General features: G+C 48.2%; 1 protein-coding gene across 1 annotated transcript in view; it reads right to left on the bottom strand.

Moving 5' to 3' along the window:
* Positions 1 to 13,974, bottom strand: part of LOC144111868 (nose resistant to fluoxetine protein 6-like) — a 52,565-nt gene that overhangs the window by 2,689 nt on the left and 35,902 nt on the right. Inside the window, exon 14 of the mRNA XM_077644894.1 lies at positions 53 to 195. Coding sequence (XP_077501020.1) covers positions 53 to 195 — 143 coding nt within the window. The remainder of the gene's footprint in view (positions 1 to 52; positions 196 to 13,974) is intronic.

The raw sequence follows: 13,974 nt of genomic DNA on the forward strand, positions 1-13,974 counted from the left end.
CACATGTGCATATCTGTTAACAAAAATAAAATATTTAGGTCAGGTTACTTACCACAAAAAAGTGCGAGGAGAACAACCTCTCTCTGGAGATGTGCAACCAAAGCTGTACAAAGGGCACGTGGATGATGTACACGCCGAAGGCTAGCCTGCTCAGGGGCGTGAAGAAGCTCCACGACAGGAACGTGTTTAAGAAGCCTGCGTTCGCGGAAAGACAGGTGGAAATACAAAAATGATTTCGTTTAATATAGTAAATAAAACAGAATACACATATGTATGAGCAGAGATGGTAAGAGAAAAGAGCACAGTCGTGTTAATGCATTTTCGAAGCACTCGCTGCAGTTGAAAGGGATACACTAGCGTCGTAAATTACTGTCCTTTCTAGATATACGAGAAGATACAGGGGTTATGAAAACACACATGGTGCACTGTGGAAATTAGGCCTGTAGTAATGTTTTCGAAGGACCTAAAAAAGCCTTCCTTCCACTTTACAGTCGTGAACAGCCGCGCTTCTGAAAATACCTATTCTTTTCAGTCGTATTTAAGAAAAAAGAAAGCCACTCGTAGACTGCCATCAAACCCTGTTTGATTTCCAATAGACGTGTGTTATTCAATGTGAATGGGATTTCGGTTCCTCCGTTGTGGGGCCGGTTGGATAAAATATAAAGAAGTGGCCATTTTATTGCAACGAGTGCTGGCGTCATCCCTCGGTGCGAAGGTGAGACGGCCATCAAGATGTCCTCCGTGCTGCTCGCATGGTCTTCGCCCGCGTTTACGTTCTCAGCAATAGATGGTGATGTTGCGCCTACCATTTAGAATTGACTAAACGAACAAGAAATGAGCACAACTACGATAATAAACAAAGACCAGCTCCTAATTCCATCGCTGTGCAAAATCAGAGCGAGAGGCTCAGTCGACAGACACGTTTACAGCTGTCTTCCAGAGTGAGAGTACGCACATTCTGTAAGTAGACGTGATTTTGCCTTGCCATTGATTACTTAAAAAAGATGTTAAGAATTATATGGCACAACTGGAGCGCTAAAGCGGTTTGTTTACGGTAATTGACCTCTAAGGCGCCCTAATTTTTCTCAGACTGCGACACCTGAAGCCCTTGTTAAAATCCACTTAATGACACCGCACATGTAACATCGACTACATTACCTATATAGATTTGCGCTCTCGGGCATGTTGTAACAAAGCACAGTTATTAGAAAGATGAGGATTTCGCCTCAGGATGTGAGTACCTTTTTAGAGTGTACTGCACGTTCATGTGGGCAAAAAAGGAAAAAGCAACTAGGCACCATTTCTGGTGACTACGCTGGGTAATTGTAGCTCATTCTCCTGGGGCCATATTCTGTACGCTGTCCATTCTTCATTGCCCATTTCACGTCCATTTGGTCCTCTGTGAATGGTCATTCAGATATACCCTCCGCTTTCAAGCGTCCATGGGGTGCGACCCGACCATTGAGCTGTTGGCGACTGGACACCACCATCGGCTGCGATTGGCTGCTGTATACAGCTATAGTGGTGAGGTGCATCGCAGCGCTCTGTCAACAGCAGGTGATTGGTCCTGACCTCCGGTTGCCATTGGCTGCGATAGGCGGCCAATGGTGACGTCCGGTCGCCCACATCCAATGGCTGTGTCGCATCCCACAGACGCTTAAAAAACGCGGGCATATCTGAATAACCAATGACCGAGGACCAAATGGACACGAAATTGACAACTGGAAATGCACAGCGTTAGAATACTGACTCTGCTCCTCAAAGAAGAAGGCAATTGGTGGCATTCACACCGTCTTAGTGTCGTGATGAATCGCATGAGGAGTTTGCTGTGAATTATGGTTATTTCCGAACATTTTATTATTTTCGCCGGTCTTGTCAATTTTTCATTCCATGCGGCGTGTCTAGTTTCTTGTCCATCTTGCCACTGAATGTATTGGCGCTGCGAACTAATTAAGACTTCGACTGCTTCGGGCATCGACATGACGGGCAGCAGCGAGTATAAAAAGCTTTCTTCCTGATGCAAGGTTTCTCTCTTTAAAAGTGTCATAACGGCTGTGCATATCGTCCTTCCACCTTTCGGAAAAAAGTTAAAGAAGCATTTTACAGGCGTATGTAGCTTCCTGAACAGCAGGAGGGCAACGAAATCCGGTCCGGGCATGGCGACTTTTGTGCAGCATTGCTCAGCTTTGTGCAGGTTGTTGGGGACGAGGGGTCCTTGAGTGAGCTGACTCAGCGCCGCAGGTCCCTTTTCCGAATGACGTTGTCGGACTTGGTTATGAAGGAAACTGTACAGAGGGTTTATTTTACATATTTTACAAGATTTTGGAACCCATTAGAGGGTGATGGGGGAAGGTCGGAGGATCTGAGAAGATCTGAGGATGATCGAGGATTCGTTCCTCACTGCACTCGTCGTCCGGTTTAAAAAGGGTCCGGTCCCTAGGATTCCCCAGGTTCGAGGAGGTCTTCGCCAGGTTGGGCGTGGCCTAACTTGCGTTGTCGTACACACATACACCACTTCACATAGGGACACGCCCCCGTCACATGCCTCGCCGGAGAGAGAGGGTGCCACTGGACAATCGCCCCCACCAGAGAGAGCGTTGTCTTCGCGTCCGAACGACAGTTCTCACGCTGTCAAGTCGGACACGTCTTCCGGGAAGTCCGAATGGGCGAGACGCCGGCGAGCAGGCACAGTTGAAGGGGTGAGTCACCCCTGCTCGGTTCTGGTGGTCGCTAACTGCCTCCGTGCCGCACGGTCGATCTTCCGGGAACAATGTTGTTTACAAACGGCAGTGGAATCCTCCGTCTCGAATCCAATAAACCACGCGAGGACCGGCCGTGGGAACCAAGTTGCCTATCGCCGTGCAGTGACCCCGGTTGCAGGTGTCCGGACCGAATACGCAGCTGAATCAGACCACCGGCTGTCGCCAGAAACCTTACAGCTCCTCCGCGGCCCGAAAAATCTCGAATGTCCAGCGTTGACGACCGCTGGGCAGGAAGAGATGAGATGGCGTCCGTGTTGGTCCCCTGGATTGCAATATCATCGCCCCCAAGGCAGAACCCAAAGCACCACCAACAAAGGAAAGCGCAGGTGGGACGTTCCAAACGGCAAAGCACTGCCGCACCCGCAAGCGCTCGGACTTCGCCAAAGAATCACCAGGCTTCTTCCATTGACAACAACACACGTTTAAAAAATTGTGTTCACATTTGGGTTAATTTTGTGCCGATTGAGCGTGAAACATCCCCTTTTGAAACTGCCACAGCCGGATTACTCGGAACAAAGTAAAAAAAAAACTCACACAGGAGGAGATTCCTCTTAGTTCTCCCGCTTACATCAGTCTGCTCAAGCAATCAGCCTTTCCGTGCAGTTTCCCCTTCTTATAACGCACCGAGAAATTGTACTGTTGGAGAGCCAGACTCCATCTGAGCAAGCAACCATTTTTGGGGGACATCTGTCGCAGCCACGTTAAAGGACAATGGTCAATCTCAAATACAAAGTTTGCTCCGTACAGGTAACACGACAACTTCTGTGCTTCCCAAACTAAACACGCGCACTCTTTTTCGGAAGTGCTGTACGCTTCCTCTCTACTGGTCAGTTTGCGGCTGATGTACAGAACAGGGTGTTCTTCATGGTCGTAGCCAACTTGGCTTAAGACAGCACCCAGCCCTCTATCACTGGAATCACACTGGACTATGAACTCTTTCCCATAGTCAGGGGTCTAATGAAGGGTCGGGACACGAGTGCTTCCTTCAGGCTTTTGAAGGCGTTTTCTTTTTGGTTATCCCAACTTTCGTTAGTAGGTGCTCCCTTTCGCAAGGCGTCAGTTAAGGGACTAGCCCGCTGTGAGTAGCTAGGAATATATCGCTGGTAGTGCCCAACTAATCCAAAAATGAGCGAATGTCCGTTTTCGTCCGTGGTTCCGGAAATGCTGCGATCGGGGCAATCTTTAATTCGGATGGGCTCCTAGTTCCCTGGCCTACAACGTGGCCCAAGTACGTCACCTGTGCGCAACCAAATCTACACTTTTCTGCCTTCAGTGTCAGTCCAGCCTGTCATAAACTGGAAAACAAGGTCCTTAGGTGTTCTACATGCTCTTGCCAGGTTTCCGAAAAAATTGCCACATCGTCTAAATAAGGGAGTGCAAAGCACTGCATGTCCTTCAGTACGATGTGCATGAGTTTCGAGAAGCTGTAGGGGGCATTCCTAAACCGAAAACTAAGCATTAAGGGTCGAAAGGTGCCCGCTGGGGAGATGAAAGTGGCATACCTGCTCGTCCTTTTTGAGAGGGGAACTTGCCAATATCCTCGTACGAGATCGAGGGTGGAAATGAATTTCGCGCCGCTCAACCTTTCTATCCTTTCCTCTATGTTGGGAATCGGGTATAGCTGATCCCTGGTAATTGTATTCAGCTTTCTATAATCCACGCAGGGACGAGGATCTTTCCCTGGGGCCTCAACAAGAATTAGCGGTGAGGTATAGTCACTTTCTGCTGGCTCTACAACCACTAACTCCAACATGCACTGAATTTCCGCGTCCATTATTTCTTTTTGCCGCGGTGATACCCTGTAGGGTTTCGACCGTACCGGCTCATCAGAGGTGAGCTCGATTTCGTGTCTCAGGAGGTGTGTCTTTCCCGGGCGACTGCTAAACAGGTCAGCGAATTCGCTCAACAACTGCTTTAGCGTGTCGACCTGTGTCCCGCTTAGGAAATCTGCATTCACGGAGTGAGCCAGAATGTTCTCCACGTTGTCACTAGCGTCAGCACCTCCCTTCCAACCCTGACTCTCGCTGTCCAGCTCTTCTGGTTCATTTAGAGTCAGATTGACGATCCCGCTGCGTTCCACGAACGGCTTCATCAGATTACAATGATAGATTCTCACCTGCTTTCCCCTGCCTGGAAGCCTTAGCGCGTAATTCGTCTCCGAAAGTTTTTGGAACACTCCTACTGGACCATCCCAGTGAACTTCCAGCTTGTTTTTTTTTCGATGGCCGGAGGATCATCACGCGATCGCCCGCGGTGAAACCTCGAAGGCGCGCGTTTTTGTCATAATAGACCTTGGCGGCCTCCTGGGCAGGTTTCATATTTCGATTTACTAATTCCTTCGTGTTGTTAAGGCGGTCCAGTAGGTGAAGCACGTACTCAACCACTGTCTGGTTCTCTCCTGTCCTTTCCCACATTTCTCTCAGCATTCGGAGGGGAGAGCGGAGGGCTCTTCCATACACGAGTTCAGCTGGGGTAAACCCCGTAGCTTCATGGGGGACTGTTCGTAAAGCGAAAAGTGTGGCCGGTAGACAATCCTCCCAGTCTGCTTTATGCTCATGACAAAGAGCACGTAGCACCCGCTTCAGCACCGAATGCCATTTCTCTACACTGTTGGACTGCGGATGGTACACCGAGCTGTGTAACAATCTTATTCCTCATCTTTCTAGGAATGTGGTCGTCAAGGCGCTTGTAAAGACCGTCGCCTGATCGGCTTGGATTTCGGCCGGAAATCCTATTCTCGCGAACACTGACAAAAGGGCGTCGACTATTTCTGTGGAGCTCAAGTCCTTCAACGGAATTGCTTCGGGAAATTTTGTGGCGGGACATAGCATAGTAAGCAAGTACTTATAGCCTGATTTCGTTTTAGGCAAAGTGCCTACTGTGTCTATTACAAGCCGGCGAAAGGGTTCCGAGATCAATGGAACAATTTTCAGTGGAGCCTTCCATGTCTCTCCCGGCTTGCCCACGCGCTGGCACGCATCGCATGATTTTACGTAGCGTTCTTCATCTTTGAAACAACCCGGCCAATAATATTCCATTAATAGCCGCTTCTTTGTTTTATTGATTCCCAGATGTCCTGCCCAGCCATTTTCGTGGCAGAGACTCAGAATGTCCGATCTGTATTTTTCGGGCACGACCAGCTGATCAAATGCTTTGCCTTTTCGGTCCTGGTAGTGTCGGTATAGTAAGCCTCCCTTCTCATGCATCGTTATGTTGCGTCTCGCGATGCCCTCTTTAGCTGTAAGGTGCAGTCTTTCCAAAGTGGGATCCTGCTTCCGTTCTTTTATTAGGGACTCCCTGTTCACCTGCAGAAGGCGATCAAAACTGCGCGATGTTGGAGATAAAACGGATCCTTCAGCGTTTTCTGATTCCTCTACCGACTTAGTGGTTGAAGTCCCTCGTCGCTCATTTGCTCGGTCAGCTGTCTGGATTTCATTCCTCGTTGGTTTCCTTCCCTCCTCATTTGATTGCAACGATATGCTGGCTGGTGCGTCTCTGGCTACCTGAGGTTCGGGAATCTGACTTAGCTGAGATGCGAGCTGACGAGTTTTCGATCTTGTGAAAGCTTGTATCACCCCGCTTCCGAGTTTCTGGCCTCTCTCGCGTAGCAATTGGTCTGATCGATTTGAGAAGAGGTAAGGATATTGAAGTGGCACGGCCTTCGAAACTGCGGCCTCAGTGATTAGCTCTCCAAACGGTCCACAAATTCTCACTCTAGCTATGGGAAGGCATACACTGTGTTCTTCTACTGCCTGTTTTATCCACAAGACTTCTCCCGCAAAATCGTCCACTGACACGTAAGACGGGTGGACAACGTCCATCGTCGCGGCGCTATCTCGAAGCACCCTGCACGGTTTCGCGTTAACGTGCAGCTCGTGCAGGTATGGCTTAAGGAGCTCTATATTCTCGGCGTTATCCTCGACGCACGAGAACACCAAACGTTGCTTTGTACACTTGGCTGCAAAGTGCCCGACACCATTGCAGTTGTAGCAACGAAATGGCCTACTAGCCTCAAACTCTTTTTTCGCGGCTTTGTCAGCTCCCTGTCTCTTCGCCTGTTCTTCAAGCTTTTCTGGCGCTACCTTCGTTGCCTCCGATTGCTCCGAACTTCTAGCACTTCGAGTCTTTCTGCAAGGCCCTTTTTTCGCATCGCGTTTCGAGCGTGTGACGCACCCTCTTCAGTGCTCAAGCTTCTGCGCGAAACGTACTCCTCTGCTAGCTCAGCTGCCCTTTCAACTGTGTCGACTTTTTCCCTGTCTTGAACCCACAGTTTCACCACTTGGGGAATGCTTCGGTAAAATTGCTCAAGGCAAAAACACTCGATGATTTTGTCTCGGCTTTCACAAACCTCGGCTCCTTTTAGCCACTCTAGCAGATTCGTCTTTAGGCCATACGCGAAATCCGGATAGCCCTCGCTATCGTTTTTCATTGCGTTCCTGAATCGCTGTCGGAAAGCTTCGGCTGACAGCCGGTACCTTTTTAGCAGGCTGGCTTTGACGTTTTCGTAGTCAGCTGCGTCTTGTGTGCTAAGTCTCGCTATGACTTCAGCTACTTCACATGGCAAGAGTGCCAGAAGCCGTTGCGGCCATGTACTGCGAGCAAAGTTCTCCCTTTCGCAAGTTCTCTCAATGTTTCCCAGGTAAAATCCTATGTCCCTTCCACTTTCATAGGGCTGCATGAATCTGTTCATTCTATATGATTGTACATAGCTTACTCTTTCAGGAGACCCGGCTCTCGTACTGTCGCCTTTTTTCGATTTTCGCTTTCAAGCTGCAATCGCTTTACATTTCTTTCTTTTTCAGCTTCCCACTTTTGCCGTTCTTTCTCTTTTTCCCATTCCGCTTCCCTTTTTCTTTTTTCTTCCTGTACCAAATTCCACGTATCTACCAGCTGATCGTCATCTACGTGTTTTTTAATTGTCTTGCATATTTAAAGTTTTGTAATTTTTTCCTGTACTTCTATTGACAGTTCCTCGCATAACAACAGCAAGTCCGACTTTGACAATTTCATAAGGTCCATGACAACGCTTTCTCCGCTTTGGCAATGCTATCTTCAAAATGTCGTGAGATTACCCTTTCTCAATTGACATACACTTCCCAGTGATTCTAGATTATTCTCTCAACATCTGAAGCCTGGCGAATCCTATAGCAAAATGCCGAAACGCTTACCGGTTGAGAAAGCACAATGTCGCACGGTCCATCCCAGCTGCTGCCAACCAGTTGTTGGGGACGAGGGGTCCTTGAGTGAGCTGACTCTTTCAGCGCCGCAGGTCCCTTCTCCGAATGACGTTGTCGGACTTGGTTATGAAGGAAACTGTACAGGTGGTTTATTTTACATATTTTACGAGATTTTGGAACCCATTGGAGGGTGATGGGGGAAGGTCTGAGGATCTGAGAAGATCTGAGGATGATCGAGGATTCCTTCCTCACGGCACTCGTCGTCCGGTTTAAAAAGGGTCTGGTCCCTAGGATTCCCCAGGTTCGAGGAGGTCTTCGCCAGGTTGGGCGTGGCCTAACTTGCGGTGTCGTACACACGCACACACCACTTCACATAGGGACACGCCCCCGTCACATGCCTCGCCGGAGAGAGAGGGTGCCCCTGGACAATCGCCCCCACCAGAGAGAGCGTTGTCTTCGCGTCCGAACGACAGTTCTCCCGCTGTCAAGTCGGACACGTCTTCCGGGAAGTCCGAATGGGCGAGGCGCCGGCCAGCAGGCACAGTTGAAGGGGTGAGTCACCCCTGCTCAGTTCTGGCGGTCGCTAACTGCCTCCGTGCCGCACGGTCGATCTACCGGGAACAATGTTGTTTACAAACGGCAGTGGAATCTTCCGTCTCGAATCCAATAAACCACGCGAGGACCGGCCGTGCGAACCAAGATGCCTATCGCCGTGCAGTGACCCTGGTTGCAGGTGTCCGGGCCGAATACGCAGCTGAATCAGACCACCGGCTGTCGCCAGAAATCTTACAAGGTTCGCATCCTTTCAACACATGCTCTAAGGCCCCACTGTGAGTTCAATTGTGCTCTTAATTTCTGTTAGTGTTCTGCACTGTGTGACGCTGTTCCAAGCCGCGAATTTATGAAAGGCACATTCGACTTCGGCACTTGTGTAATACAAGCTGAAGCGTACATAACCTCCTAAAAACATTGATGGCCTGCAAACTAACAAGCAATAGACCTTTTGGGTGCAAATTTCACAAAACTCTTTTATTGCATCGAAATTCTTAGCTTGAGTACTTTAAGCCAACGTGAATTTCTCATATTTCGTTTTATCGAATGCGCAAGTTTTGAAATAACGATTATTAGAGGGGTTATTGGACGATTTTGTGAACACCGTAAAAAGCTTGCGGCGTGTTAAGGTGGTGTCATCGTGAAGATTACACGCAGCAAGAAATGCAGAAAGGCTCAAAAGTTGGCTCTACCCTTCCATAAATTTGTGTCCCTTCAGTTCTTATTGTTTAGTAATATAATAATAAAAGTATTATTAATTTTTATTGCCCTTCGAATTTTCATGTACACATTTTTTACCACACGTATGTATAGAGTGCTTGTGGGTGGGTAGGCAGGTCAGCGGGTATGTACCAGGCAAGCATGTATCATTTAAAGAAATCATCAGAACAAGAGTCAACTCGGGTATGAAGCAAGATTTTATTACATTTGTAACAAAAGCAAACAATCAACAGGAAACAAAGAAAAGGAGCAGGCAGTTTCCCAATAAAAAAGTCCAACAAGCATTCAGAAGAATCTAATTGGAGTAGATCCATGAAGCGGTGTCGGTCCACATCGAATGCATACTTTTAAAGATTGGTCCATTGTTAATGTCGCTTTCTTTTCATTCGTAGTCCCTTCTGCAGACTCCAGTCCTACTAAACCCTATTAACTCTGCCAGCTAAGTTCATACATACTTTTATTCCAGGCAGCCACTATCGGAGATTCTCAAGCAAGGAAATAAACATGACTTTTTAAGCAGTGGTCTTTTATATCTTGCCGGTTTGTAATCTTTAAGGAAAAAAGGAAGAAAAAACGGACCGTGGTGAATTGACAAGCAAATATTCGACGTATCTCGACACACGCAGCAGATGTCAAGCACGGATTTGCGGCGTTCGAAGGTCGCCATAGCCGCTCAGGTTTTTACTGCAGGCGCCATAAAACTACAGCCTGCGGAGTTGTTCCAACCGCGTCGGGGCGGGTCACAACCCAACCACGGGTGCACGGCCCCAAGCCCGCGCGGCGACCACGCACGAAACCTGGTCTCGCGCATCCATCGCGTCAGACTTTTTATTGGCAATTATTTTCGACTAGCACTCGATCATGCTAGAAAACTGTTTCTGTTTTCAGTTCGCTCATTTTGACGGATCGGACCTGCAGCCGCAAGCAATTTGTTACACTTCAAAGATGAAGTACGTGAGATCCAAGTAAAGATCCAATTTGTCTGATGAATACTTGAAGCCTCTGCTAATTATGCGCACAATAGGTTTGTAGCCACGGTTCACATCAGCTGCACTGTTCGCATTACACCTCTCCTTTGTGCTTCTCTGTCTCCCTTGAAGGGAATATCTTTGTACTGACATTCCTACGGAGCTAGCAACCACAAGACGCCGCGCATATTTGGACATTTCATTTCTGCTCATATGGCCGCGTATTTATATTGTGTGCGTTTTGCATTTCTAAAAATATTAATTTCTGTTTGTGTTACTAGCTATTTGTACATTTGTGTCCATAGGTTGTGTACTGCCCAGAGAAGTTGAATTGAAATATTAAAAATAAATAAAAGGTTGCCATTTATGCCGTAGGTCTGTGTTTTATATTATTGTACTTTTTCAACTTTATCTGCTTGATAAATCTAAAATTTCTAAAACCTAAAGCATTGATAAGTCTGAATTGCATAAGTCTTGCCGAAAAGTTGGGAGAACCCTGGTCTATATAGTGCTGCTGAGCACCACTCAAGTCCGACAGAACTGTAATCGGTAGTACGCGGGGCATCTAATGCCACGGGCAGTCTAACCGCGGTTAAGCTTAACAGTGGTTAGAGAACTGAAATTATCGCGAATCGCAGCTCGCCGATGTCACACGGCTGTCCTCGGTTCTTGGTTAGCGCAGCCAATGGCCGCTTGGGTGGAACAAACTAAGTGAGAAGATCATCGGCAGAGCGAGGCTACATTTTCAGATATCTTTGTTATTTACAACGCAGTATCTAGAGTGCCGTTCGACAGTGCCACCCGTTGATAGCACTGCCTCAATCATCATACGCCACCGCGCCTCCCACAAGCCGTCCGCGCCAAGCAAACACGTTGCTGGCGGTTTAGCATTGCTAAGCACGAAGTACTTTGCGAAAGCACAGTTTTTCGCAGGTGGACACCACCGCAGCTTACCTGAAAGCACGATTGAGGTGTCCGCTGACACAGGGTGCCAGTTATGCGCGTGTTCAACTTTTGCATCGTCAATGAAAATTCACCTAGTGCACACCGGCGGCCTATGCTCCAGTACCAGGTTTGTGCATCAATGTTGCCAACGTCAACGCGTATTCCTCAAGTGCTGTGTATCTGCCGCAACGTGTTCCACACCAACGCATGCAACGCACATCTCTCCGCCACCAGATAGCTCAAAGCGCGAATAAGTTTGACAGTAGTATTTGCGATGAACAACACCACGTGCAATGCACTGCGCAAGAGGGTGTTGCAGTTCAACACGAGGTGTGTGCGGTCGAATCACCGCGATCGTCGAAATCTTTGTTTCGTGGGCAGTGCGCTTTCTTGTGGGGAGTATATGCTGCCCTATAGAAGAGCAGCCTAGCTGTCTCCCCTGACAAGATGCATGTGTGTGCCTCCCAGAGTATTGATGTAAGGGAAGGTGGGGACGTGCAGGGGTATGGTGGGACCGTATTACACAGCCTGGTATTTTGAGGCATACGCACTCAGATTTTTCTTTTCCGCACTATATCCATGCAATAAAGAAAAAACGCTGCGGCGATAGCCTATAGGGCTCTCGCGCTGCGGCCTGCGAAGCTTACCTGTCCGCTCAACCGTGGGTTTGACTCTCAGTCAGGGATATTTATTTGATTTATTTTATTTGTTACTTTCCCTTGGCACAAACCCGCAAACACCGCAAACGTGCAAACATACCAAGATCTTGCTCAGGGTTGACCCATCGAAATAGTACCTTCGCACTCAAAGGGTTGTCCCAATAAATAATAAGCCCTGGGATAAAAGAATGTCAAAAAGGAATTCTTCTTAAGGACGGCTGACCCGTATCGAGAAGCTGGTTGCAGTGAGAACTGCGATACTAGCAAGTTTCTCCTCACAGCTGCATAGTATGGCGGCCAAAGGCGCGCCGCGGCTCGCCAGGTCTGCTTGTGCGCTAGCGCCCCTGCTACGGCGTCGCTGGAATAGACCACATCTTTATTTTAGTACGAGACAGTGGGGCTGACAGCAGACGTTTTTAGCATACCGGAGACGTGCTACCGGAGACATATACCGGTTTACCAGACCCCTCTTGCGCACGCGCAGTGGCCCCCCTCATCCCAACAATGTCCCTGCGCATGCGCAAGAGGGGTCCGGTAAACCGGTATACATCTCCGATAGTACGTCTCTGGTACGCTAAAAACGTCTACTAAAACTATGCCATGAGTAGAACGTTTGCTATCGCGCTAACGAATTGCAAAGCGCTGTCCGCTGTAGCTTCCATATGAAACCAATTATGCCTAGCGACGACTAGAGAGTAGCGCACTGCCAGAGCGTCGTCGTCCGCCACGCTCGCGGGTTGCACCACTGAGGTAAGCTCGCGGCATCCGGCACTGCGAATGTTGGGAACTTGTCGTCTGCTCTCATGATGCGGTAAGGAGCGGTCATTTTTCGACGTTAGGGCGATAGAATGCGCAGCCTGAGCACCGTGGTACGGTGCTGCAGTGCTCTTTTGCGGCCCCGTCGGTCGGTCTCGAAGGATGTGTAAAAGCGCCATATATGACGGCACTATAGACACTGCCTATTTTAATGTGTCGCTCTTAAAAGGTGATTTGGTGTGAAGAATGTACGTTGTTGATACGGGCCAGCTGTTACTAGGACGCCGACGAGCACTTTCCTTCCGAAGAGGCCGCCATTCGGTTAGAGACGCAAACCAACGTCGTCAAGCTCAGTTCTCGATAACCGTGGTTAGCGGTGTACTCGCAGTTTGGTCCGCAGTGTGAACAGCAGTAACCACGGGTAGCGAAAACCACGGTCATCGTAATCGCAGTTAAGCGTGCTATTTTCAGAAGGGTATAAGAGAGGTTAGGTCATTTGAAACGCCTCTTTAAAAGTTCCCCTCGGAGGCGACGGCTCAGCGAAGAGAGATACCATGGTCTGCAACGATTTTCTTTTCGCCAAATAATGTAGCATAACCCGCTCGAATGACCATCCGCTATTCTTGTTTAAAAGACTCTGATAAACTATCACTGGCACAAAATTTCTCTCTCCGTTTTCTGTTGAACTTTCAGCGAACGTCTCTGTTGTCTGCTTTGATTGTTTTACCGTGTACAGCTGCACCATCCGCGTTCTTTCTTGGCTGGCACTTAAATATGTGCGCTGAAACTGCTGCGTTTGTATCGCCTTTTGTCAAAGGTAACCAGGCAACGGCGTTTGCTTCTGAGACGTATTGTGGAGCATGCAGTTACGGCACCCCTAAATACCAAACGATCTCCAGAGGTGAAGACAAGGGTTTTTCGTTCGTAACGTAGATTTGTAACTGAAGTTTGTCATAAGCGCTCATATACACGCATCAGAAAAAAACCGCGTTGCCTAATTGTACTTTCGGCAAAGGTGTTACATAAAACTGTGGAAATGCACTCTCCGGACTGAAGGGCTAGCCATTTCTGTTAGAGCCTTTTCAATTGATCTCCTCCAGTGTTTCCAGCCTTTCTGTCTCAAGTTGGGTTTTATGCCTTTATTCCACTTCTAAATATATTTGAGTTTCTTTGACGATGTGTGGAACTCGCCACATCACGTTGGATTGAAATTAGCTTGAAATCATTAGCTCATTAGCTCTTGCTTTACTCATTACCTAATGAGAAACCGTCTACCTAATGAGGAAACCCTAATTAGCTTGAAATCAACTTTCTGTCGGGCGTATTAGATTCGCCTGACTTAATTTTATTCCATTAAGACGGAATTTTTCTCTTTGTTCTCAACTGACTTCATCGTTTGTGGAACATTTGGTAAGAATGGAGACAAATGATGGCA

Source organism: Amblyomma americanum, unplaced genomic scaffold (assembly GCF_052857255.1).
Source record: "Amblyomma americanum isolate KBUSLIRL-KWMA unplaced genomic scaffold, ASM5285725v1 scaffold_12, whole genome shotgun sequence".
Classification (NCBI taxonomy): Eukaryota; Metazoa; Arthropoda; class Arachnida; order Ixodida; family Ixodidae; genus Amblyomma; species Amblyomma americanum.